This window comes from Sphaerodactylus townsendi, linkage group LG15 (genome assembly GCF_021028975.2).
Source record: "Sphaerodactylus townsendi isolate TG3544 linkage group LG15, MPM_Stown_v2.3, whole genome shotgun sequence".
Classification (NCBI taxonomy): Eukaryota; Metazoa; Chordata; class Lepidosauria; order Squamata; family Sphaerodactylidae; genus Sphaerodactylus; species Sphaerodactylus townsendi.
In genome coordinates, this window is record NC_059439.1 from 5165474 (window position 1) to 5191222 (window position 25749).

General features: G+C 48.4%; 2 protein-coding genes across 5 annotated transcripts in view; one reads left to right on the plus strand and one right to left on the minus strand.

Annotated features, from left to right (window-relative positions):
• Nucleotides 1-13033, plus strand: part of RUNDC3A (RUN domain containing 3A) — a 31305-nt gene extending 18272 nt beyond the window's left edge. The window contains exons 6-11 of one of the 2 annotated variants that reach the window (XM_048517141.1): nucleotides 1830-1910; nucleotides 3173-3338; nucleotides 6546-6703; nucleotides 7412-7576; nucleotides 9812-9918; nucleotides 11656-13033. In XM_048517141.1, the coding sequence (XP_048373098.1) occupies nucleotides 1830-1910; nucleotides 3173-3338; nucleotides 6546-6703; nucleotides 7412-7576; nucleotides 9812-9918; nucleotides 11656-11798 (820 nt within the window). In that variant the 3' untranslated portion in view covers nucleotides 11799-13033. The remainder of the gene's footprint in view (nucleotides 1-1829; nucleotides 1911-3172; nucleotides 3339-6545; nucleotides 6704-7411; nucleotides 7577-9811; nucleotides 9919-11655) is intronic. The other variant, XM_048517142.1, reaches the window with a different exon arrangement.
• A 3456-nt stretch (nucleotides 13034-16489) lies between these two features.
• SLC25A39 (solute carrier family 25 member 39) overlaps nucleotides 16490-25749 on the minus strand; it is a 35499-nt gene continuing 26239 nt past the window's right edge. For all 3 annotated transcript variants that reach the window (XM_048517144.1, XM_048517143.1, XM_048517146.1), the window contains 5 exons: nucleotides 23644-23817; nucleotides 22110-22219; nucleotides 20752-20833; nucleotides 18272-18349; nucleotides 16490-17722 (listed from right to left, as the gene is read on the minus strand). In XM_048517144.1, the coding sequence (XP_048373101.1) occupies nucleotides 17604-17722; nucleotides 18272-18349; nucleotides 20752-20833; nucleotides 22110-22219; nucleotides 23644-23817 (563 nt within the window). In that variant the 3' untranslated portion in view covers nucleotides 16490-17603. The remainder of the gene's footprint in view (nucleotides 17723-18271; nucleotides 18350-20751; nucleotides 20834-22109; nucleotides 22220-23643; nucleotides 23818-25749) is intronic.

The following is a 25749-nucleotide window of genomic DNA, read 5'->3' on the forward strand; positions in this document are numbered from 1 at the left end:
CAGGGGCGTGGCCGGGCATTCCGGGGGCGGGGCATTCCTGGACGGGGCTGTGGCAAGGACGCAGCCGCTGCACTGGTCCTTGGGTGGGAAATGAATGCACGCAGGCGCAGGCTGCCACGCACGCCGGTGCACCTCCTGCTAGACCAGGGGTAGGGAACCTGCGGCTCTCCAGATGTTCAGGAACTACAATTCCCATCAGCCTCTGTCAGCATGGCCAATTGGCCATGCTGGTAGGGGCTGATGGGAATTGTAGTTCCTGAACATCTGGAGAGCCACAGGTTCCCTACCCCTGTGCTAGACTGCTTCAAGTTCTGCACGCTCCTGCTGAGAGGAGGGGCGTAACTAAGGCAAAAATAATGTGGCAAAATCACCAATGAGTAACCCTCTCTCGGCACACACAAATAATTAGTAACCTACTCTCGGGAACCTGTGAAAACCTGCTGGATCCCACCTCTGGCTAACACCTCAAATGGATGCTTTGTCTATGGTGAAGGAAGAAGAAACACTGTCCACATATTCAGAAATAGTGTCTCCCACCAACCAGCTTCCTGTGCAGGACTGGTAACTGATAAATATGCAAAATTAAGGGTTTACATTCCAATACCAATGTAAAGATTCTGTTTAAGAGGGAGGCATACAAAATGTAGTCCTGAAAGTCTTTCTGTACAGCCAGTACAAAATTCTGATAAAATAACAGATGGTTCAGATTTAATTGTTAAGGAAGAAAGCAAGGACTGAGATTCTAATTCTTTCTGGCTGCAGGTAGCATTTTGAAAATGTTGAGGATGAAGACAAAGTTAAAACATCAGTGTACCTGGCACCTCAGAGTTTCAGAGGCAAATGGAAAGGTCCCTGCTTCCAAGAGCTTGCAATTTAAAATAGGACACTGGGGAAAAAAACCCAGTGGTGTTGGGGGAAGGGAAGAGACAACAGTAATGAATGTGAAGATATGATGCTTTTTAAAGTACCAATGCTTAAACAATAATTCCTCCTTACCCTGTCTTTTAACTGAAGGATGCAGACTTTAAAAGCCATATTTATGGTTTACTTGTAGCCTGAGGACATGATTTATAGATATCATTTCAAGCTTCTGAATGTTGTATTTATGCTCTGGTTTGTAGTGGATGCCACCATAAAATGGCTTCTGAGGATGGGTGGGAATCAGTCACAAAATGGCTGCCATTGTGGCAGAGCCAATGACAAGATATTGAAGGTTACACAAACCACTGGGTGGTTACAAGCCAAGAGTGCTCCTATAATGGAGGCAACTGTTTCCAAATGGGTGTTCCCTGCAGACATAAAGGTGTGTCTGCTCAAGGCTTCTGAAACACTGGCTGCTCCACTGAGGTGGAAGTCAGAATTGATTATTCATTGGAGGGGGAAAGGAAGTAGGCACCAGGAAACACTGGTGGGTACCATGACGACCATGGACATAGGGTTGCCAACCTCCAGGTAGGTTCTCCCAGAATTTCAACTGATCTACTGACTACAGAGATGTTTCCCTGGGAAAATTGGCTGTTTTGGTGGGTGGACTTTATACCCCACTGAGGCCCTTTCCTTTCCCCAAGCCCTGTCCTCCCCACCCCACCAGGTTCCACCCATAAATCTCCATGAATTTCCCAACTTGGATTTGGCAGTCTCACATGGACACCATATTGGGGATCACTGCTGTAGTTCTTGACCTTTTCTTCATTGGCAGTTTGTCACCAATCCACAGATATTCCAGTCTCCCCACACAGTGCCTTCGGGATCTCCAAGAAGGGCACCTAGAGAGGCACCTTCAGAGAAGTTTATTTGCCTGCATTTCCTATCCTGGTTGTATTTTGCAGTTTCTGCTTGAAAGGGGAAATTATGGATGGCAAGACACCTGTGGTCATCGACTATACTCCATACCTGAAGTTTACACAGAGGTAACAACTACTGAATGAGGGGATAGTTTGGGGGGAATGCAAAGTTTAGTGCCTAGAGGAACCCTGAACCAGGTGAATCCAGAGAGAGAGGGGGAGAGAGGGAGAGCAAATGCCCAGTTTTAATAGGGAAAATCTTAAGAGTCTCTGGTCTGAGATATTAATATAAAACATCCTATGTTGTGTTGAGAGCCGTTGCGGTGTTGTGGTTAAGATGTCAGACTAGGCTAGGGACTAGGAAACCCAGGTTCAAATCCCCACTCACCCAATGGAACCTTGCGAGGTGACCTTGGGCCAGTCACATACTCTCAGCCTCAACCCTGGCTAGCAGTGGCGTAGCGCCAAGGGGATGGGGGGCGCACAACGCACCGGGCCTGCGCTGATGTGGGGGCGTGGCGGGGGCATTCTGGAGTATGGTGTGGCAGGGGCATAGGACATATGTGTGCCCCCGGTACATTTCCCCCACGCTCCGGCCCTGCTGGCTAGTGTTTGGGCGGGAGACCTCCAAGGAAACCAGGATTGTGATGCACAGGCAGGCAATGGCAAGTCACCTCTGAACATCTCTTGCCTTGAACATCCTACAGGGTTGACATAAATCAGGTGTGACTTGACGGCAAAAACATTGTTGCGCTAGATGCCAGTGTCAAATATCTCTGTTCTTAAATATTGGACACCATGAGGAAATAACAACTGAAGCTGTTCCCACAAGGGACTGTGTAATCAGTTTTTCCATGTCTATAATTGAGTCACAAATCTTACATGAGCTAAAACGTTTATTGAATTGAAAGATTCAGCTTTCTGCCCCATATTAATCACCTCCACTGAAATGATTCATTTCAGAATGAGGCTGCATCGGACTGTGGAAAGATGTTTCGAATGGACTGGCACCACTTAAAACTAGAAGTGAGGCTGGGCCACCATTCAGTGCTCTCACGTTTTTTCAAAAAAGCTTCTGCAAGTGGCAAATTAATAGTGAGGAGATGGAAGGGACAGTAGGAAGTTTTCTTTCTTTTGTTTTTAATGTGGGAGAGCATTCAAAAATGGTAACCTTTCCACTTCTAATCTGAAATGGTAGAGCTCACCATTATTGCTTTGGGATTATACCACCTCATTCTGCTGCCTGTGTTCCCTCTGATCTGAAAAGTGTTCTTTAGCAGGAGCTATAAAAACACCCCATACGCTTTCTTGTGTCAAGGAGTAGGGAACTGTTCGCCCTCTGAACATCTCACATTCTTCACCCAGACTGTCTCACTCTCTCTGGACAGCTACGATTACCTGAGCGATGAGGAGGAACGACGCAGCTTGGAGAGCAGTACCAGTGAGGACAGCTCTCCTGACCACCCCTACTTACCCTTGATGGCTGTGGAAGACAGCTGGTACAACAAATGGCGTAAGATGGAGCAGAAGTTTCGCATTGTGTACGCACAAAAGGTACGTAGGCTGTGCTGGAATGGATGGAAGAGAGCCATCTGAAATGGGATTAGGTGAAGACGGAGGTCATGTGGCTGGATTGGAGGGGTTTGATTGGAGGTGCCAGCTACCAACCCTGGATGGTGTGCAGCTATCTGCTGCATCGACCGTTAAGAGTCCAGGAGTGTTTCTGGATGCCTTCTTATCCTTGGGTGCCCAGTTAGCACACCCACTGCTCGAGTGGTGTTTTTTCATCGACGCCAGGTGAAGCAGTTGGCACCCTATCTTTCCCAGACTAATCTAGCCACTGTGATCCATGTGACAGTCACCTCTAGGCTGGAGTACTGCAATTTGCTCTACACAGGGCTGCCCTTGGGTGCATTCAGGAAGCTCCTGTTCACTCCGAATGCAGCAGCTCTTCATAGCAGACGCAAAGCCAACCTGTGCTCCACCAGCTGCTCTGGCTTTGGGTGGAGTGTTTAGATATATGTTTGGGTGGAGTGTTTAAATATATGTTTAGATATTTGAAGGGATGTCATGTCGAAGAGGGAGCAAACTTGTTTTCTGCTGCCTCAGAGACTAGGACACGGAGTAATGGATTCAACGTGCAGGAAAAGAGATTCCACCTAAACATCAGGAAGAACTTCCTGACATGAGGGCTATTCGACAGTGGAATGTACTGCCTTGGAGTGTGGTGGAGTCTCCTTCTTTGGAGGTTTTTAAACAGAGGCTGGATGATCATATGTCAGGAGTGCTTTGATTGTGTGTTCCTGCATGGCAGGGGATTGGACTTGATGGCCCTTGTGGTCTCTTCCAACTCTATGATTCTACTTGTACTAACGAACAAAGTTCTAAATGGTCTGCCTACTTCCCTATGTACCTATGGGACCGTCTTTTCTGGTACGTCCACCAAAGATCAGTGAATTCCAATCTTCTGGTGATCCCTGGCCCCAAGGAAATCCAGCTTGCCTGAACCAGGTCCAGGGCTGTCTCCCCCCTGGCCCGAGCCTGGTGGAACACTCTGTCTGAGGAGACCAGGGCCCTGCGGGACTTAATGCAGTTCTGCAGGGCCTGTGAGACATAGCGGTTCCACCAGGCAAGTACAGTTAACATCCACTCCACTGACATCAGTTAAGATCCCCTCAGTGTGGTGGGTTCTCTGCTGAAAGATGTAGAACACAAAGGCCATCTTGGTAGGTCATGATTTTATTGGATGTATGTTATTTATTGTTTTATATGTATGTTTTATGGATGTTGTAAGCAGTCCTAGGCCCAAAGGAAGAGGGGTGGCATACTAAATGTAATAAATAAATAGAGCTCTCAGATGGCAGGGCACAGCTCTCTGTTAGTTCCCCTTCATTTTGGGGATCTGTGCACGTATATGTCCCTAAACTCTCTAAGATCTCCCCAAGCAGCAGGAAATAGGTCAGAAAGAGCATGAGAAATAGCAGGAACCCTGTCCCCAAATTTCAACAGCGTAACTCCTATCCAGGGGTAGGATTGACAACTCTGAGTTGGGAAATCCCTGGAGGTTTTGTGGGGGGGAGGGGTGATGAAGGTTGGGGAGGGTGGGGTTTGGGTTAGGGCCGTGGTGGCAAACCTTTGGCACTCCAGATGTTATGGACTACAATTCCCAGCAGCCCCTGCCAGCATGGCCAATTGGCCATACTGGCAGGGGCTGATGGGAATTGTAGTTCCTAACATCTGGAGTGCCAAAGGGTCACCACCACTGGGTCAGGGGATTAAAGGGACCTCAACAGGGTATAATGTCATAGAATCCACTTTCCAAAGTGGCCATTTTCTTAGGGGGATGGATTTCTGTTGCCTGGAGATCAGTGGTTATCCCAGAGAACTCTACCTATCACCTGGAGCTTGGCAACTCTACCCAGGAGTGAGATCCCCCCCCCCCCCACACACACACACACAGGTCAGGTTCCACAGCAAATATTAGAGTAGCTTTGCTGGAAATAAAGATTTGGGACTATAATGAAGATTTGCAAAATGTATCCTGAGCTGAAACAGATATTCAAGAGTCTAAAAAACATGGGAGTTTTAGGGTTTAAAACATGTCAGAAGTTTCATGAAGAAGCCAGCCCCTATTCAGCAAACCAATGTGGTGTAGTGGTTAAGAATGGTGGACTGGAATCTGGTGAACCGGACTTGAGTCCTCTCTCCTCCACGTGAGCTGTTGTCTGGTGAACTGTTCCTCCACATGATGCCTGGTGGATGACTTTGGACTAGTCACAGTTCTCTCAGAACCGTCTCAACCCCGCCTACCTCACAAGGTGTCTGTTGTGGGGAGAGGAAGGGAAAGGAGTGTATAAGTAGCCTTGAGTCTCCTTACAATCCAAACTTTTCTTTTCTTCAGAACCTGGAAGCTATAATGATCTTTCTCTCGCTCCCCAGTATCTGAATAAGTTTGCTTTTCTGCAGAATTTGCTTTTTTTTGGTTAAGCAAAATGTGTAATTGAAAACGGAGTAGGGGCTCTTGATGTATAAACTCATATCTCAAGTGTGAAACAATAGGAGAAAATCACATGAAGGTACTCCCTTCTCCTGAAACATTGTCCTGCGTCTCCCCAGCGATGTGCAAATCACTTCACAAAACTGAATATGATTGTCAGAGACAATTTATCCCTTGACCTGGGATGAACCAGAGTAAATATAGAATCACCAGGCTGGTGATTCTATTTTTTCTTGAATGCCCAACCTGACATATAAAAGAAGTTGTTACATCTGTTTTGCATTTACAAGCAAGATTCCTACATTTATACTAATTTTTGGTGGTAAATTGCTTTGTTTCTTGCACCTTCCAGACACATTTATTGATGTAGACCAGGGGTCTGCAACCTGTGGCTCTCCAGTTATAGATCGTTTGACCTATATACTTATTAGACTATATTGCAATATATATATATATATACACACTCGCCTCCAAATGGGACCTGGAGATCTCTTGGAACCACTCCTCATCTCCAGACGACAGAGATCCGTTCCCCTTGAGAAAATGGATGCCTTGGAGGGTAGACTTTTTGCTGTTGTCCCCCACTGAGGTCCCTGTTCTCCCCAGGCTCCACTCCCAACCTCCCCCCCCCCCCCAATGGCAGCATGTTCTTGCTTCCCTGGCCAACTTCTGCAAAGTAGTCTTCTCCACTGATTTCACCTTTCAGCTGATAATAATGCATTCCCCCCGCCCCCTTCATGGAACACCTGTGTCTCGTGCCCCAGGGCTACCTGGAAGAGCTTGTTCGGCTCAGAGAGTCCCAGCTAAAGGACCTGGAGGCGGAGAACAGGCGGCTGCAGTTGAGGCTGGAAGAGGTGAAAGTGCAGAACCAGCTTGAGAAACGGGAGCTGGAGGGCGTCATCCTGGAACTGCAGGAGCAGCTGTAAGTAGGCCAAGCCCCTGGGCCTCTTCTCACATGAACACAAGTGAAGTTGCCTGATACAGAATCAAACCATTAGTCCATCGAGCTCCGTTTTGGCTACTCAGACTGGCTGTAGCTTTCCCAGGGGTCAGGTGGGGGTCATTTCCCATTACCTTCTGTCTGGTCTTTTTAGCTGATGAGGCCGGGGCTGGGCCTGAGACTGTCTGCATGGAAATAAGCTCTTCTGGTCAGCTGTAGTCCCTCCCCTCCTACTGAACACTGACTGGGCATTACTGGCCTGGCCCACACTGAAAGGGGGGTGTTTTCCTCATACTTAGATTTTCACTCCACTCTCAGAATATTTTGCTCATGAGACTATACAGCAGAAGCCCCATCTGGAATATCCTGAATTACTCCTTTCATAATTACTTTACTTACCTTCGTAGAGGTTAGTTTTATTATCGATCAACACTTACACACTTTTCAGATGTGCACTTTTGCTTTGTAAAATTTCAAAACATGCAGACAGACCACAGTAATTGTATTAGGGAGAAAAAAAGAAAAGAAAATAGACTGTGGAAGACTGCAGTTTTTTCACCGTAAACAAGGTCATGTTCATTTTGTCCAGTTAGAGGTTGAATTAAAGGGGTGGGTGGGGGATGGACACTGAACTGTTCTCTGTTTCCCTTGCCTTGAGCTGATGGGCTGCATTCCCTCCTCCTTGATCAGACTTCCCCCCTCCCACTCTGCCCTCAGGACGGGCCTCATCCCCTCCGAAAACAGCCAGTTTACCCAACTCTCCAAGGAAATGGCTGCACCCCTGGTGAACCAGTGGCCCTCTCTGGGCACTCTGAATGGCAGCGAAGCTCGCTCGGAAGCCAAGATGTACAGAAGGTAAGCGTGGGCATGAACACACCGTTTCTCTTTTGATAAGTTGACTCCCAGGGGGAAATGGAACAAAAAGGCCACCTAGTCCAGTGGTAATTCTAGATCAGGGCTCTCCAGATGTTCATGGACTACAACGTGCGGCTCTCCAGATGTTCATGGACTACCTGCCAGCATGGCCAATTGGCTAATGGGATTTGTAGTCCATGAACATCTGGAGAGCCGCAGGTTGCACACCCCTGGTCTAGACTTACCTATAACCCCAAAGCTGATTCTTTTTTTAAAGTTCCTCTGATTCTTATGAATCAGCGCTGATTCTTTGAAGTCAACTGGGGGAGGGGGAGGGAGGCCAGGAAGCAGAGGCACCCGAGGGCCCCTACTTATCTTAGCTGGAGGAGGGGGCAGTGACACTCCTGGGCAGCTGGGCCGTGCTATGCCGGGCATGGCGGGGCCGGGCTGAGGGCTCGTGAAGGAGCAGCTGGGCTGGGCTGCCACAGCTCCCCAGGTGCCCCCCCACGTGATCTCATGGGCGGCACCCAGGATCAATTGACCCCCCATGTCCCTCTAGCACCGTGGTGGCGAACCTTTGGCACTCCAGATGTTGTGGACTACAATTCCCATCAGCCCCTGCCAGCATGGTCAATTGGCCATGCTGGCAGGGGCTGATCGGAATTGTAGTCCATAACATCTGGAGTGCCAAAGGTTCGCCACCACTGCTCTAGCAGATACACCACTGCCAGGAAGGAATGGGTCAGCACTCAGTTTTTGTGGCTCTTTCTTCCAAGCCCATAGTAATGCCGAGCATCACTTTGAAGTCAGGAAGGAGTTTTCCTCCAGGCCAAATTGGCTAGGGATTCTGGAGGGGTTTTTTGCCTTGCTCTGGGCATACAGCAAGGGTTCACGAGAAAAGTGGTGAATTTCCTGTGTTGCTCGGGGGTTCGACTGGACGACCCTTGAGACTACCTTGCTGGTAGCATGACACTCTTGGAGCTGCGAGCACAGGACATTACCATCATGTGAGAGAAAGCAAAAGAGTGAGGGTTATGAGCTCACTAGTGGGGAGGGGGTGCCATGCCTGGAGCACTCGGGGTAACTGAGTCAGGAGATGGGAAGCTCACAGGAGGGGTTGGAGGTATTTGTGCTAAAAATAAATCATTTCCACTTTGCCTTCCCATATAGGTGCTCCAAGATCTTCATGTGTAAGCAATGGGGCAGTTTCCCCCTCTTGCAGAACACAGTCATCTAGTCGAACCCCGTTGTTTTTTTTGAGGCTTTCCATTCCCCAGGAGCATCATTTTAAAAAAACATTTTGGGATGCTTTGGGAGATGAGGAAGTTGTGCTTCTGTGCATTCAATTTAGACAGATTCCAACCTAATGTGCATGCAAAGGAAAACAAAGGGTCTGGTGCTCCCATTCTTTACACGTGAAGACTGGTTTGCAAGTAGCAAATAAATACAATAAAAGACAGCTCTGTAAGTGCTCACAAACCATAGAAGATGGAATTGCAAGCACAGATCTGAACTTCTTCCTAGAGACCACTCGGATGTCAGATTATTGAATTTGCAACCAACATGGCCATTCAGTTTGCTACGGGGAGTAGAAACCTGTTGTATTTTGGGTAAAGAAAAAATATCCTTGCAGTGCTTGAGGAGGGGCAGTCTTGTGCATTTTAGAGATCCCCATCGCAATCCAGATCTAGATAAAGAAACAAGTTTCTTCTGGAAGATCTGCTGGATCTCATTGGAAAACCTTGGGGCAAGGGCGGGGGGGGGGAGGATAAATGCTTTCTTAATGCATGCATAAAGATCAAACAAGGATCCTCAAATTTGTGCATGTTTATACGTTCAACTTAGATTATGTAAAACCTCAAGAACACCTTCTTGACCTTTAAATCTAGCTGAATGAGAGGCAGGGTTTTGAGGTGGTTGGTTTTGTTTTGTTTTTTATTATGCTGCACCAGTTTGTCAGCCACTTGAGGGACCCTTTGTGACCGGGAAGGTGTAAATTTCAGACAGACAGCATTATAAGCCTCTGCAGGGAAGAGCTTTAATTTTACAGGACAACTTAAATGGCACCAGTGACCAATAAAGTGGTTTCCTCTTAAGAAGACAGAGTAAAAAATGGACCCTTTGGACCAGAGGACATCAGAGCTGGTTTTCTGCCCAGCCGCTCACTGCTTAGACCCTGCTGAGCGTCTTGGGAAGTGTCTGTAGGTGACCGGCTCCGTTTTCTGTCGTTTTCAGGCACAGCTTCATGAGCACCGATCAGCTCTCTGCAGAGATCAGCCTGAGCTCCGATTCACAACGACTGGGAGAGGGGAAGCGTGAAGGGGAGCCCTGGGGACCCCTGGGTAAGCATTTGCACACAGGCTTGGGGGAAATCCATTTTTTAAAAGGGAAAGTCCCCAGGGACCACAGCTGCCTGCAAGTCCTGCCCTGTAAGCCTTCCCCCCTCCCCTCCCCTCCCCCCGGTGTGTGTGTGTGCTGCTAGGAGTTGGGAAATACCCAGAGGTGGGATCCAACCAGTTCTCACCACTTCTCTAGAAGTGGTCACTAATTTTTTCTGAATGCCGAGAAGGGGTTACTAAAGCAACCTCCCTGCCCAATAGGGACTGGAGGTGCGTGTGTGCGGCAGCGCCACCGTTTGAATCCCACCACCATCGGAACCTGTTATTAAAATGTTTGGGTCCCACCCACTGGAAACACCTGCAGATTGTGCGGTGGAACCTGGGGAGGGCGGGGTTTGGGGAAGGGGAGGGACTTCAGCAACATGTAATGCCACAGAGGCCACCCTCCAAAGCAGCCCTTTTCTCTTGCTTGTTTGGAGGCAAATTCCTGGAGGATGGCAACTCAAGTTCTGTCTAGTGAGAGAAGAGGCTCTCTGCATATGCTCAGGGATCATCATGGGGCTAAATCCTGACTCAAATGAAAGGGTTCTTTGGGGCAGTAGAACCCCTCGTCCTTTCCAGCTGTGTTCTGGGGCATCCTGACATGCCACGGGAAGTAAATTAACCCAATATGGCAATAACCTAACTTCCTGCCCAAAGGGGAAACTCCTTGCTATGAATCTGCAGAGTTCTGTGCTCTGGCACTGTCTGTTTCCAGTAATTTTCACCCAGGTGCAGAGTTGCCAAGCAGATTTGCAGGTAGCCTCTCTGGACAAGCTACTCTTGTGCTCTTAAGCCACTTCTAGTTTGGAGGCATGCCTTGAATGGGGACAGACTTGGGTGAGCACCCTGGGGCACAGAGGAGCAGGGAGGCTTCTTCCCAAGCCCATGAGACACTCCAACAGCAAATCTTTAGGGTAGGAAGGGTGCGTGTGCCTCCAATTTTAGGGTATGAAAGGAAAGTCTTCTGCTATCCAGAACCAAGCCAGCTACATGTTCAAATGCATAGTTTGAAGTACTTGGCCCTCTCCACTGGCAGTTACTGAAGATCATGGGGGAGAGATACTTCTCACTCCATGAAGCCCTCTCAGACCAGGTGCTCGGGAGCAGCAGCAGCAGCAGCAGCAGGAGGAGGAGGAGGCCATTGCTTTCACATCCTGCCTGTGAGCTCCCAAAGGCACCTGGGTGGGCCACTGCAAGTAGCAGAGTGCTGGACTAGATGGACCCTGGTCTGATCCAGCAGGCTAGTTCTTATGTTCTTATGTAAGCTATTTTTATGCTGTGTCATCAGTGTTCAGCCCAAGCTGGCTTGTTATTTTAATGGTAGGTTAACAATACAACGGAGAAGCCAGTCAAACAAGCTGACCTATTCAATCTGTTCACTGAGAAAGGAAACATGTCCTTCATGCTGCGAGACCCTCTGCTTTCTTACATTACTCCTCCAGAGCCTGAGAATTGATTGAGCCCTGTCTGAAGCGTAGCTTCTGTTAGAAGAGACACTGGCCCACGGTCCCCCTCCACTACCACCAACTGCTGTGCTCTGCAGCACATGCAAAAATGAAGGACCCTCATTTTCAGGATTAAACCTAGATACTGTGCCATTGCGAAATAAATGAGGAAGAGGATGACGGTCACCTTCTTTTAGCTCCTGTTTTAAGGAGCATCTCTCTGAAGCCGTGCCCATTTTTCTTTTCTCCCCAGGAAAGGATCCGACTCCTTCCATGCTCGGCCTCTGCGGCTCCTTGGCCTCCCTGCCCAGCTGCAAGTCCTTAGCCAGCCTAAAATCCAACGAATGTCTGGTGAGCGACAGCGTCGAGCCCAGCCCCACACACAGCCCCAGCTGAGACGTCAGAGCACCGGTCCTACGAACCGCATGAGACACCCAGAGGGGAGCCGAGGTTGCTGGCAGAGCGGAAATCCGACTGTCCCTTTCAAGCAAGGACTGGAGTTGGGGGAAGGGGGCAACTGACCATTTTATCCAGCCTGGCCATGCCGTTGGGCATCAAACCTGCATTCTCAACCAAGCATCCTTATAAACAGACTTCCTTCCTGGATCCGGGAAATGGGAAACATTTTAGGAGGTGTTGTTTTTTTCTTATCCAGGGTTCAGGAAAAAGCCACCCCCTCAGCAGAAGCTGGGAGAATCAACTGCTGAAGAAACCTTTTTTAAAAAATGAAGCAGTGTATATTATATATATATATATATATTGTATACGGTTGAGTGTGTTCAAAGGCAGTTGCCTTTGAGGTGGCCCACTTCAGGCATCTAACAGCTGCACCTGCCCAGCCTTCAGGGGAGGGGAGAAAAGATACGGCCGTCCAACAGAGCGCCAGTTGTGTTTGCAGCCAGAAAGGACACTGTGAAATTATGGGATGCTCTGAAGGCAAAATTATGATGGGGGAGAGGGAAGGAAGAACCATAAGCCCCCGCAGGTTGAGATTCCTTGCAATCTTCATGGTGAATATTTGCACAAAGAACTGAGGTGACCAAGGACGGTGGGTGTCTGTCTCCTTTCTGAGAACTTGAGGCAACATGGAAGTTTGGAGAAGGGGTGTGAGGCAAGAAGCAGGTGGGGGACGGAAGCATTCAAGATTCCCTTTTTCTTTCATGCCCCTCCCCTTCTGCTTCCCCCATTCTCACATCGCCTCGTTCAAGCAAACCTTGTTGCTGCAGAAAGGAGTTCTGGTCACCTCTGTTTTTCTGGGTTCCAAAAGCCTCCGTCTTCCACCGGAGCCCACTAATCGAACATAACTTCCCCCACTGATTCTCCTGCATGTCGTTACCCCAATAGAACATCCTGTTAGCAGAAGCAAGAGCGCAAATGGGGAAGGAGCAAATTCAGAGACCCGGATTGTTGGGGACCTGGCTTGCAAGAAAAGCACAACCGGGCACCTCCATCTGCTCCAGCACGGCACAGTGACGGGCAGTCTTAAGAATGCACTAGTAGTGGACAGAACTGCAGCCTGCCCCCTGCCCCCCCCCCCCACCTGAGAAACTGTTATGGGTCAGCAGCTGGGGAAACTCTGTAAAGAGTCAATGGGAAACATTAAAACAGCATAAGGAGATGACCTTTAAATGGTAAGATTTGTTGAAGTTTCTTGTTCCGCTTCAAGCCGTAGAGTCAGCAAAATTTCACTACTGCAAGATTATCAGGAGTTGTATGTTATTGGAAAACTGCCAGTTCTTAACCCCTTCTCTTCCTTTTCCAACTAAATGGTAAAATCTCATTCCGGAAATCCTTGGAATAACAATAGGGTCAAGTATCAATGAATGCAACTGACACAATTTTGCATGGTGAAGCAGAAGAAACGAGCTGAGCTGGGTCGTAACATGGTAAAGGTAAAGTTTCCCCTTCAGTCGTGTTCGACCCTGGGGTACCACAGCATGCAGTGATTTTATAGGCAAGCCGCTTTTGTAGGGTAGTTTGCCATTGCTTTCCCCGGCTATTCTTTACCCCCTAGCTATGAGCTAGGTACTCATTTACCGACCAAGAAACGGATGGATGGCTGAGTTGACCATGAGCCAGCTGCCAAGATATCTGACCCACAGGGGGCTCAAACTCCTGACTGTGGGAGTGGCAGTGCAAGCACTTAACGACTATGCCACGCAGCTCCCTTATAATATGGAGCACTGGCGTAATGCCAAGGTGGGCAGCTGCCCAGGGCATCACCTTGTGGGGGGCATCAAAATGCTGGGTTCGTTTTTGGGTATTTTAGTGGTTTTCCATTTTTGGCCTGCAGGGGGCGCAGTTTTTAGGCTAGCGGCACCAAAATCTCAGCGTATCATCAGGAGACTGTCCTTATGATGCCCCCCAAGTTTGGTGAGGTTTGGTTCAGGAAGTCCAAAGTTATGGACTCCCAAAGGGGGTGCCCCTATCCCCCATTGTTTCCAATGGGAGCTAATAGGAGACGGGGGCTACAGTTTTGAGGGTCCATAACTTTGGCCCCCCTGAACCAAACTGCACCATACCTGGGAGGTATCATTAGGGCAGTCTCCTTATGAGACCCTGAAAGTTATGTGACTGTGCCTTCAGAAATGTGCCCCCCCCCCCAGCCTGCAACCCCCGTTGACAGCAATGCAGAAAACTCTATGCAGAACAAAGATTCTTGGGCAATTTTCGAGATGCTCTTGCAGGGAGGGCATTCTTGGACGTTATGTTTTTAGCACCAAAATTTCAAGGTGCAGTCCCAAAGTTGCATGGACCCCTCAAAGGAGTAGCGCCACCCATCTCCTTAGCAAAGAATCTGGGATGGGGCGCCCCCCTTTGAGGGTCCATAACTTTGGACCCCCTATACCAAACTGCACCAAACGCTGGAGGTACAAATTCATGGGACCAGTTTCCAGATGATACCCTGAAATTTTGGTGCGGATACATCCAAAAATGCACCCCCTGCAGGAACATATCAGAAAGTTGACCAGGAATCTTTTGTTCTGCATTGAGTTTAATTCATGTACATTGCTGTCCATGGGGGGTTTGCTAGGCTGGGGGGGGGGGACATTTCTGGAAGGCACAGTCCACGAAACTTTCAGGAGATCTCATCAGAGAACTTCCCTGATGAGAGTACAGGACTTTTGGTGCAGTGGGGCCAGAGTTATGGACCCTCAAAACTGTAGCCCCCATCTCCTATTGGCTCCCATTGGAAACAATGGGGGATGGGGCACCCCCATTGGGAGTCCATAACTTTGGACTCCTTGAACCAAACCTCACCAGACTTGGGGAGTAGCATAAGGACAGTCTCCTGATGATATACTGAAATTTCGGTGCTGATATGTCTAAAAATGCACCCCCTGCAGGCACCAATGTCCTGGTGAAAAAAAAATTGGTCGTGGTGGAGTGGCCGCCCATGGGGAGGGGGGGGGGGGGCATCCAACTCAGGTTTTGCCCAGGGCTACAGTTTGCCCAGGGCTGCCTTGTTACGCCCCTGACATGGAGGCACTGGCAAACCAGCTAGGGGGTCACCATAAGTCAATTGTGACTTAACACCAAATAATAGTATATTTCATCTGTTCAAAGCTCTTCCTGTGTGTTCTCTCTATAACTCTGGGCAGTCCTATAAACATTTAGTTAAAACCAAGGCAGAGTTTGATTTTCCCCCTCAAATAACAGCACACAAGATTGCTGTTTTAGCCAATATGTGACACTGACTTCAATACCAGGCTATGGAGCCAAAAAGTCAACTTGCTCTGCACAGCCAACATGAATTTGGGCTCATCTCTTGCAAGCAGCCGAACTGCCATTATTTATGCAAGCCAGTGTGCTGTAGTGGTTAAGAGCTGTGGACTCTTATCTGGAGAACCAGGTTTGTTTCCCCGCTCCTCCGCATGAAGCGTGCTGGGTGACTTTGGGCTAGTCACAGTTCCTTCTGAACTCTCAGCTCCACCTGCCTCACGAAGGGACTGTTGTGGGGAGAGGACAGGGAGGAGTCTGTAAGCCACTTTGAGACGCCTTGCGGTTGAGAAAAGTAGGATATCAATCCAAACTCTGCTTCTATTATAAGGTAAATGCAGCACTGAGGTGCATCTACAAAGTTCCATCACATGGGGTTTTCAAGGCAAAAGATGCATAATGGTGGTTTTCCATTCCCTTCTTCTGCAGAGCAACCCCAGTCTTTGCTGGGGGTCTCCCACCCAAGAACCAACCCTAGCTAGCTTCTAAGCCTTGAAGAGATCAGGCTCATCTGGCCTATTAGGGCTGCAGAGGATTCTTCTTTTTTACCACCACGGAACTGAAAAGATCACCCTCTGGACTCTCCAATGCTCCCCCCCCCCCCATCTAGGTAATGACCAGACCCGGCCCTGCGGGGCTTCCGTATGTTTGCTGCCCATACGCCCTCTGGCCTCTTCCCAAAGCAAACCACTGCCACAACTGAAAGGAATTTCCAAAGCCAACGAGGACCAGAGCATGGCCTTGAGATAGCTAGCGGTTTTCTTTTAATTTTGGCCCAGCTACACGAATGCCTAAATTCCTGGTGGCATCTAGAAGTCTGAAATGGGCCAGCAAAAAGCTACCGATGTTTATCTCGTGTCGTTTCCACATCCTGCATTCAGGTTTGCACTGCAGCGTGGTTTCTCCGTTCTGCCTTTCATTTGCATGCGGCTAAGATGTTAAATCTTAGCCGCTAACGAGGACAAGGAAGTCTCTTTTCAAGTTTCTGTACTGGAGCCTGCCCATCCTCAGAGTTGCAAGTGTGCATGCTGTTGTTGTGTGTGTGCATATATCCTGCAATTAATAGCTGGCTGATTTCTGTTCTCCTGTGGAAATATTGCAAGACAACTGCCCCGCATAAAGGGAAGTGGGTGAGTTTATATTCATGGGCAAAACCAACAGAAATCTCCTGAAACAGTCCTGAGAAGTGACAAAACAGACACAAACTAGTGGCCCTGCTCTGCTGAGGAAATCCCAGGACCCAGGTGGATTCATGGAAACTGCACCTAGATAAGAGAATAATCTCAAGACACCCTTCACAGGAAGGCAGGATTGCCGTAATGCAGGCTGCAAGGAAACACACAAAAAAAGAGGCCAGACACTTTCCAAAATGTCTAGAAATGTTTCTTTCATGCCCTGAGCAAGCAGAACACAAATCTATCAGTACATCTGGCTCCTGTTGCTTTTAAATTTCACATAGCTTTTTAAAAATTAATTTTATTTCAGAAATATGAGGTTCAGGATGTCTTTCTCCATGAGAACTATGCAGCAGGCACATAAATTAACAAGAAAATGGACACACGGATGGCCGGGTAAAGGTGCTACTTGAAGTCTCCTAGAAACGTGGGGCAGCTTAAGACTCTACTTCTGCTTAGATATAGAAAATGGGGGTGAGGCTGTGTTTGGGAGGGGAAAGAGCAGAGTTTTAATGGCTTTGTGCCCATGCTGATAACTTAAGGCATGAAGAAGTCAAGCTGTCCCTGGGGCAAATGACTGTGGTAGAAAGAACAGGATGAAAAGAACAGCGGATATTCAGCCCTGAGTATTCAAACCAGTGTTTCTATCTACAGTCCCCAAAAGTCCACTGTGGGGCTGCACTGTGAGTCAGTGTGCCATTTGTGTGTTGAACATGTTACATGGGAACACAGCAGGCATGCAAGTAAAAAAAAATGAGAGAAAGAAATTAAGGCCAAGATAGAGACGTCCCTTGGTCTACAGCTTGAAGTTTCTCCAAAGGCCCACAAAAAAGGGATTATGTGTGCTCTTGTTTTGAAATGCCAAGGCTATCCATCCTAGTTCTCCCTTTTCCTTCCACCTGCCACTCAAAGCTAGCCAAGAACACCACGTTCCGTTAGAGGCTCCGCTGCAAGTCAGACTGAATTGGTTTCTCGTGGGCAGAGCGCCTCTTCTTCGGCAGGATACAAGAAAGGCCAGAAAAGGTACAGCGTTGGAACCACTCGACTTGACCACATGATTCTATGGTGAAGGGACCAGCTAAGAAAGTTAGACAATCCCTGAAAGAGTCACCCAGGGAAAGAGCACAGAAACTAATAATAGCAAAGGAAAGTGAAAACAATATTTCCTGGGTCTGGTCTTCTCAATCTTGGCTAAAAATAAGCAGCAGTCTTATTCACAAACTTTGCTGGCCACTTGTTGGACCCCCCCACACCCACATGGTATTGGTCCACTGCAAGGATGCTGTTGGAAACTTCATCCCAGAGCTCACAAGCTGCTGAGCTGTCGTTCCTGGTTCATCTTTTGGAAAAAGGTTTTGCCAAATTCGTATGTGCTGATCATGATGGCACAGGCCGGGGCCACCTTGATGACACGTGGCAGGAAACCTGCAGGAGATTTGGACAGAGGAGAAAAATTAGTGTTTTAGGGTCATGGCTACACCCACGTAGTGTTTAGATAACCACAGCTTAAAGCTCTTGCTGATTGGAGTAAGGAGTGGGAGAAGAGGATGAATAAAACTTCAGATGAATAAAACTTTCTTGGGGGCGGGGGAGGCGGGGAACGGCTGGCCGCCAACAGGGAGATCTTTTCCCGAGCTAGCAAGGAAGGCTAAGAGTGCTTGAAAGACTGGCCATCCCCGTCGGCTGACTTGCGGACATCTAAGGTATGAGACTCCAATACTGCACAAATACACTGGATCTTCTCAGATTTCTCTGTGTTTCCCCTACAAGACTGTTAAGGGTGCAGGGTGATTGTAGGCAGCTGAGGTTAAGAGTCAACAGCCTGCCCAGAGTCAAAGAGAAAGTCATCAGCAGAAGAGCACTCAGACATATTGTGCACCTATGGTGGGATATTTAATCTTCCACCTCTGGCTCTATCATGCAGCAGAGAGGAAGATCTACTTGGAGACAATGTCAAATGGAACTGCCGCTCACCTGCAAAGAGTCCCCGGGTGCCAGATTCTGCCTGTATCCTTCTCATAAGCAGCCAGGTGGAGGATTTGGAAGCAGTAACTGGGCAAGAACAGAAAGGGCACGGAGTTACTTCTATGAAACTTTTATTTCCTGCTTTATTTCAACCAGATTCAGATTATAACCAACACGTTCACTACAAAACTTTCAGAAATGGAACCCTATTTAAAAATATTTTGTTAGGATGCATTTTAACTGTGATCCTTTTAAAATCTTTCTCAGGAAAAACAGACAGGCCTCTTATTTTTTTAAAAAAAATTGAGGGCAATTTGAACAGAGCCCTCCGGGGGTGGGCGGTATAAAAGTTGAAGAAATAAATAAATAAAATAAACTTTTGATAGCGACCAACAAATTACTCCATCAAATAAACGTCAGCCTGCTAGACCACTTTTACTGGGCCTTTGTATTTGTAACATACCATCTTCTCTTTCACCAGACTGAAACTTATCCACGTTTAAATCTGCTTTCTCACTCGTAAGCTCCTCTTAGATTCTTCTCTGAATGATCTGTCAAAAGCTGCTCCCAAGCTGTGAACTACTATAAGCTTGCCACCGAAAGATTAAAGTAGAGTTGTGTATTCATCCACAACATGCCAGACCTTCTTTGTTGTAGGATACTCTGCTTGGATTCTAGTGCCTACCTCGTTCTACTCCCCCCATCCCCTTGATTTACTGATGCAGAAGAATGGTGCAATAGAAGAAGAAGAAGAGTTTGGATTTATATCCCCCCTTTCTCTCCTGTAGGAGACTCAAAGGGGCTTACAATCTCCTTGCCCTTCCCCCCTCACAACAAACACCCTGTGAGGTAGGTGCAGCTGAGAGAGCTCAGAAGAACTGTGACTAGCCCAAGGTCACCCAGCTGGCGTGTGTGGGAGTGTACAGGCTAATCTGAATTCCCCAGATAAGCCTCCACAGCTCAGGCGGCAGAGCTGGGAATCAAACCCGGTTCCTCCAGATTAGATATACGAGCTCTTAACCTCCTACACCACTACTGCTCCTGGTGAGAGCTCAGGGCCCTCACTGGAAAAGATGGAGCCTTGGTTTTGGCGGAGAGGCTGCTGGCTGCCCTGCCTTGAGTCACTGTCACAGCCACTGGGCCCCTGGCACCTGCTCTGCTGGCCCCTGCCTTGTCCGGCAGCAAAAGAGTGTGGAGCTGAGCAGCAAGAGCCAGCAGTTAGGAGCACTCAGGTGTAGAAGGAGCTGAGGTGGAGGGGCTTCCCCTTCAGTCTGGAGTCCAAAGAGAAGCACTGGATGCCCACAGCAGCAGTGTTCAGTGCGCAGGCGAGCAGGAGGCAGCTGGAGAGTGCAGCGCAGGCTCCCAGCGACTCCATCTTCAGCATCTCCTCTGCCACCTGCGCCTCCTCTTCCGCCTCGCCCCCCACCTCCTGGACCTCTGCCTCTCTCTTGTCCTTGTCCTCCTGTGTCCTCCTTAGTACTGGCAGCCTTTGCCACTCTGTCAGCCATTTTGCCAAGGAAAAGTATGACACATTTGAACAAGGCAAGTATTGGTCGTTCAAGGCACTATAAATACTCTTGCATCCAAGCACCATGTTAAATAATGCACAACATAATGATTTTGACAAAGACAGCGTTTAAAAATGAATGATAATTCTTATATTCATTCGAGACTATTTTCTAATGCGGAAGCATACTGTTTTCTCTACCGCCACACCACAACTGACCACACTTTAATCTCTCCATGGAAAAGAGTATAGAAAGGGGAGTACACAAAAAGTGGCCAATATCTATCAATGCAGATGCTGACATGGGATTTTTTTTAGCCCATTTCTTAACGGCTATTCTGCCTCACATCTGTTTCTTAAGCCCTTTCCAGTGCAGAGCGAGGCAGCAAGCTCTCCCACCATCTCCAGCACTGTATTCCTGCCCCTTGCAGGAAGACCGACTCCACGTGTGCACAAGATAAAACATGTCGGTTTTCTGCTGTGCTGGATATCACAGTCTTTGCCCTTCATGGGGCCGACTAACTTGCTGCTTGCCCATCACAGGCTAAACACAAACAAGCAGTGAAACTGTCCCTCAGAGCCGAGACAGCTGCGTGTGCCTCCCTGTGCATCTTCTGTACCCAGGACTCCCAACACACGCTAGCTGGGTGACCTTGGGCTAGTCACAGTTCTTTTGAGCTCTCTCAGCCCCACCTACCTCACAGGGTGTTTGTTGGGGTGGGAGATTGTCAGCCCCTTCGAGTCTCCTTACAGGAGAGAAAGGGGGGAAATACATCCAACTCCTCCTCTTCTTCCTCTTCCTCTTCTTCATGGCAGCCCTTATCCTACCTGGCTTTTATCCACATGGTCCAGCAAAGCTATTTTGCCAGTCAAAGGGCAGCCTCCCACTTTTGCCAGGGAAAGCAGGTTGGACGCACCCACTTACTGCTGCCCAGATTTTGAACAGCTGCCTCCTCCCCTGCTTATCATTCCACGCTCTTACCTTGGAGGGTCTCCATGTTCCCCAGCTCAATCTGCCGCTGGGTTTTGACCACATCAAAAGGCAGTGTCAGGACTGCAGCCACCTGGGGGAGAAGAGGGATTGTTAGGCATTACCACCAGCTGTCAAAGACTAATTACACTGATTCATTTGGGTGGGGAGGGGGGAAAATCACCCTCCACCAGACTCTATGGCTTAGAACTGGGGTGGGCCAGAAGTAGGTGGGAACCCCTGGCTTGGTTTGCTGTTTACAGTCATCCCTCCCCTATCATGACTTTCCACATCACAGCTGCTGGCAGGGGCTGATGGGAATTGTAGTCCATGAACATCTGGAGCAACATAGGTGGGCCACCCCTAGCTTAGAACTAGAATATGGCCTAAACTTGGAGGTGCTCAATGAGATGGATAGGCAACGGATCTACAGTGGACAAAAAGAAGACCTTGTCCACAATGAGAAAAACTGCAGAATGGAAGAGCGGTCCGTCAGTGGCTACTAGCCATGGGGAGTAAAGGGAATCCCATAGTCAAGAGACAATGAAACCTTCAAATCCAGGGCTAGAAGACAATATTGGGGAGAGCCTCAGCCTCTAGGCCCGTGGTGGCGAACCTTTGGCACTCCAGATGTTATGGACTACAATTCCCATCAGCCCCTTCCAGCACGGCCAATTGGCCATGCTGGCAGGGGCTGATGGGAATTGTAGTCCATAACATCTGGAGTGCCAAAGGTTCGCCACCACTGCTCTAGGCCCTGTTTGTTGGGCCTCCAGAGCAACTGGTTGGCCACTGTGTGAAAAAGAAGGCGGGACTAGGTGGGCCAGTGGTCTAACCCAGCAGGACAACTCATACGTGGCATGCTGGGGTGGGGAGATTTGTGGCAACAAATTGTAAACCAGCGGTTCTCAACCTGTGGGTCGTGAGCCCTTTGGGGGTCGAACGACCCTTTCACAGGGGTTGCCTAAGACTCCCTCCCTGTAAAATGGATAAATGCTAGGGTTGGGGGTCACCACAACATGAGGAACTGTATTAGGGTCACGGAATTAGGAAGGTTGAGAACCACTGTTGTAAACAGTAAAAACTGACTCGGTTAAAAAGGCTTGTAGTATACTTTTAGGATTAGTTTAACTAACCCAGAGTCACAAAAGTAACACAAGAGTAGCAGTGATGTCAGTAACCTACAGCAGAACAAATATAAAAACAGGAAAGAGGACAGTTTTCACAACTTCCTGGGTGCAGAAACGGGGCTAACCCAGAAGGCTCCCTTTGTCAAAGAGTTAAGAGACCGCTAGTTCTGAAAGTCATGGTTAGGTCCCTCTGTCCAGAGGCTCTTTCAAGACCCTAAGGAAGGTCTGCAAAGCTCTCACCATGCCAGAAATGCCACCAGCTGCAAAGCTGACCATGAAGGTGGCTTCCTTGAGATGGAATCGGCTGCATAGCCAGTCTTTCACCAGTTCATAGTTGTACCAGTACAGAGCTGCAGAGGAAGAAGAGGCAAAGACGCATCAGAAAATAAAGGGGCGCTAGGCAGTAGAACCTTTCAAGTTTCCCCTGGCCAGTGGGAAAACGTGGTCACTTGCTAGGTTTGCAGTTTTTCTATAGAGAGCCAGCATGGTGTAGTGGTTAAGAGCAGGTGCACTCTAATCTGGAAAACCAGGTTTAATTCCCCGCTCTGCCACTTGAGCTGTGGGGAACTAGATTAGCTTGTGCACTCCAAGACACGCCAGCTGGGTGACCTTGGGCTAGTCACAGTTCTTCAGAGCTCTCTCAGCCCCGCCCACCTCACAGGGTGTTTGTTGTGGGGGGGGGAAGGGAAAGGAGATTGTAAGCCCCTTTGAGTCTCCTTACAGGAGAGAAAGGGGGGAAATAAATCCAAACTCTTCTTCTTCTCTTCTTATCCAAGGACTTCCATGAGCTAAACTCTTCATTCAAGCAAGTAGTTTTGGCTGTATTCTACCTAGCCAAGCTACGGCAGAAACACACTGTGTTGCTAAGGTTAGAGTAGCCATCTCAATATGGAATAAACCTGGGCAATATCACCCTCCAAAATGGAAGAACAGTATAAATAATCAGAATGGCCTTTGAAGGCTCCTGTGCCTCTAGCCTTGGCAACAGCAAGATCTACCAGAAAGAGGTCTATCCAATTCCATCTTAGACATCTCAAGGCAGTGATTCCAGAGAGCCTTGCAGGGATTGAGGTGAACAACTTTTGGCTCATTGCCAGGGATATGCACAACAGATATGAAGTGTGCATCTTTTAAAATCATGAACTGCTCTCCCAGCGACCTTCTGTTTCCTTCCATCATCGTACACAGCCATGCGATGCTATTCACAGATAATTTCTCAGGGGTTGGATCCAGACTAAATTTTCCGCTAATGAAAAGGGTGCAGCGATTTCAACTAATCCCCCTCTCTCTGCTGCAGCCCCCAGGTTTCCTTCTCATGATGTTCCTGAGGGCTCCTTTTCTCCCAGAAGACCAGTGAACTATAGCTGGGGCGTGGGACAAAGGCAGGAAGGTTCTGTTCCACCGACAGACACGTCTTGCATAAGCACAGGGAAGGGAAAATGAAGGGAAAGGGAGGCTAGCTCCATGGATGAATGGGGAGGGGGAGGGGTGGCATGCCAGGGAGGGGAGGGAGGGATAGCATGCAAGTGAAGGGGAGAGAGGGAGGGGAGGTATGGAGAGGGTGGCATGCAAGGGAGGGGAGGGAGGGGGAGGGCCCCCCCCATCTAGGCATCTTGATCCAACCCCTTATATCATAAAATGTCTGAAGTGTCCTTGGCTATGGAATAGTGCACACCTAGCTCCTCCCACCTCTCTGCATGTAATATGTTCAAACCCTTTAAATCCTATCCCACATTGTTGGGCCAGTCCCCTCTTTCCCTCATCGCATCCGTACCAGAGAAGGGAACATCCCGTAACACTGTGGGCCCCCAGCCCCTCCAGAGGGAGAGCCAGCCGTCCTGGGCCACGGCAGACTGAATGCAGACACGCAGCTCCCGGTAGCTCAGCTGGCGGGACTGCATCTTCGTCCGGATGAGTTCCAAGGGGCTGATCACCGTTACGGCACCCACTAGACAAGACAGCGGGAAAGAGCAGTGAGGATGACGTGCAGAGTCACCTCGCTTCCTCCTCTTGCAAAGACCACACAGAGCACAAATACACACATGTAAAACTAAAAGAGTTGATAGTTGTGGATTCTGAACCTTTGTTGATGTATGGATTCTGATGCATGTAACAGAGGAAGCCTCCAGATGCCTGTGGATTTTAGTACTGTACCATTCCGCCTAAGAGAGGAAGCATCCAGTACCTGTGTTACCATAAGGCCACAGGAACACTTGACTGAAGAGCCCCCTCTCACCATTCTATCTTCTGTTTGGCTGGCAAGAATGGTCTACTCCAGGAGCAATTATTTACCACGTTGTAAACTATCTACATTAAAGACACAAAATGCTATCATATCGCTACACGGGAAGGCGGTGATACTTGCGACTAGAAGCACAGCACAGGAGAGATAGCAGAGATCAGCAAGGATTTGACATAAGAGACAGGGAATGGTCAGAAGACAGACGGAATCGTGGCATTTGTTCCTGCTGTTTGCCTCGCTCCCTAATTTACTTGACTCAAGTATTCTATCATCTTATATAGTTATATTATATATTTGAGAAAACGGTAGAGGAAGCACCTACCCGGGGTTATGATGGTTTCAGTCATTCTGCAGGAATGCTAACACACCCCTTTACTTCTAATGCTTTAAGAAATGTCAAATGCTCAAACTGGAGCAGCAGTGGCGTAGTGGTTAAGAGCAGGTGCACTCTAATCTGGAGAACCGGGTTTGATTCCCTGCTCTCCCGCTTGAGCTGTGGAGGCTTATTTGGGGAACTAAGTTAGCCTGTGCACTACAACACACGCCAGCTGGGTGACCTTGGGTGAGTCACATTTTTCTCCTGGCCTGTTGGCAACTGAACAATAGGTAGAGTGGTTGGAGATCTCCTGGGATTACAACTGTTCTCCAGGTGACTGAGATCAGTTCACCTGGAGAAAATGGTTGCTTTGGAAAGTGGACTCTGTGATAGTATATCCCACTGTAGTCCCCTCCTCTTCCCAAACCACGCCTTCCTCAGGATTCAGCGTAGTGTAACAGTTGGGACAGCAGTGTGGTGTAGTGGTTAGGAGCAGGTGAACTCTAATCTCATGAACCGGGTTTGATTCCCTGTTCCTCCACATGAGTGGCAGACTGTAATCTGGTGAACCAGACTTGTTTCCCCACTCCAACGTATGAAACCTGTTGGATAGTCACAATTCTCTCCAAACTCTCTCAGCCCCACCTACGACACAGGGTGTTTGTTGTGGGGGGGAGGGAGGGAAAGTAGATTGTAAGCCCCCTTGAATCTTCTTACAGGAGAGAAAGAGAGGGGGTATAAATCCAAACTCTTCTTGTTCTTCTTCGTTGCATCACAAGCCTCACAATGACCCTGTGAGGTAGGCTAGCACCAACAGAATGTTGAGGACAGTTCAGCCTGACAGACTCTGTCATTTTCCTGACTCGTACATCAAGCTGGGCTGCTGCTCTAGGCCATCTTGTTATTCATCAAAATGTTCATATTCTGTCTTTCCTTGTAGTTCAAGGCAACTTAGACAGTTAAAATATTAGATTTTAGAACTGATCAAGATAATGACCTTCTGCTGGTCTGATGCCTCTTCCCACTGAGAAAAGTGGGAAAAAATCTCAAAAGATACTGAGAGAAGAGGTTAGAAAGCCAATTTTAAAACTCACAATATTCCCTCAGTGTTTGCAACACACATGTTGACCCACGAATGGAAGACAAATATTCCCAATTCAAATCCTGGTGGAAACATAGCCTATGTTATACTATCAAAGGCTTTCACACTCAGATTCAACACAACCACCAATAGCCTATGTTATCCAGCCAATATCTTCTTTCAGCTTGAAGCAAATGGGACATCCCATCACTAAAACAATCCTGCCATAATCACCAAGCCA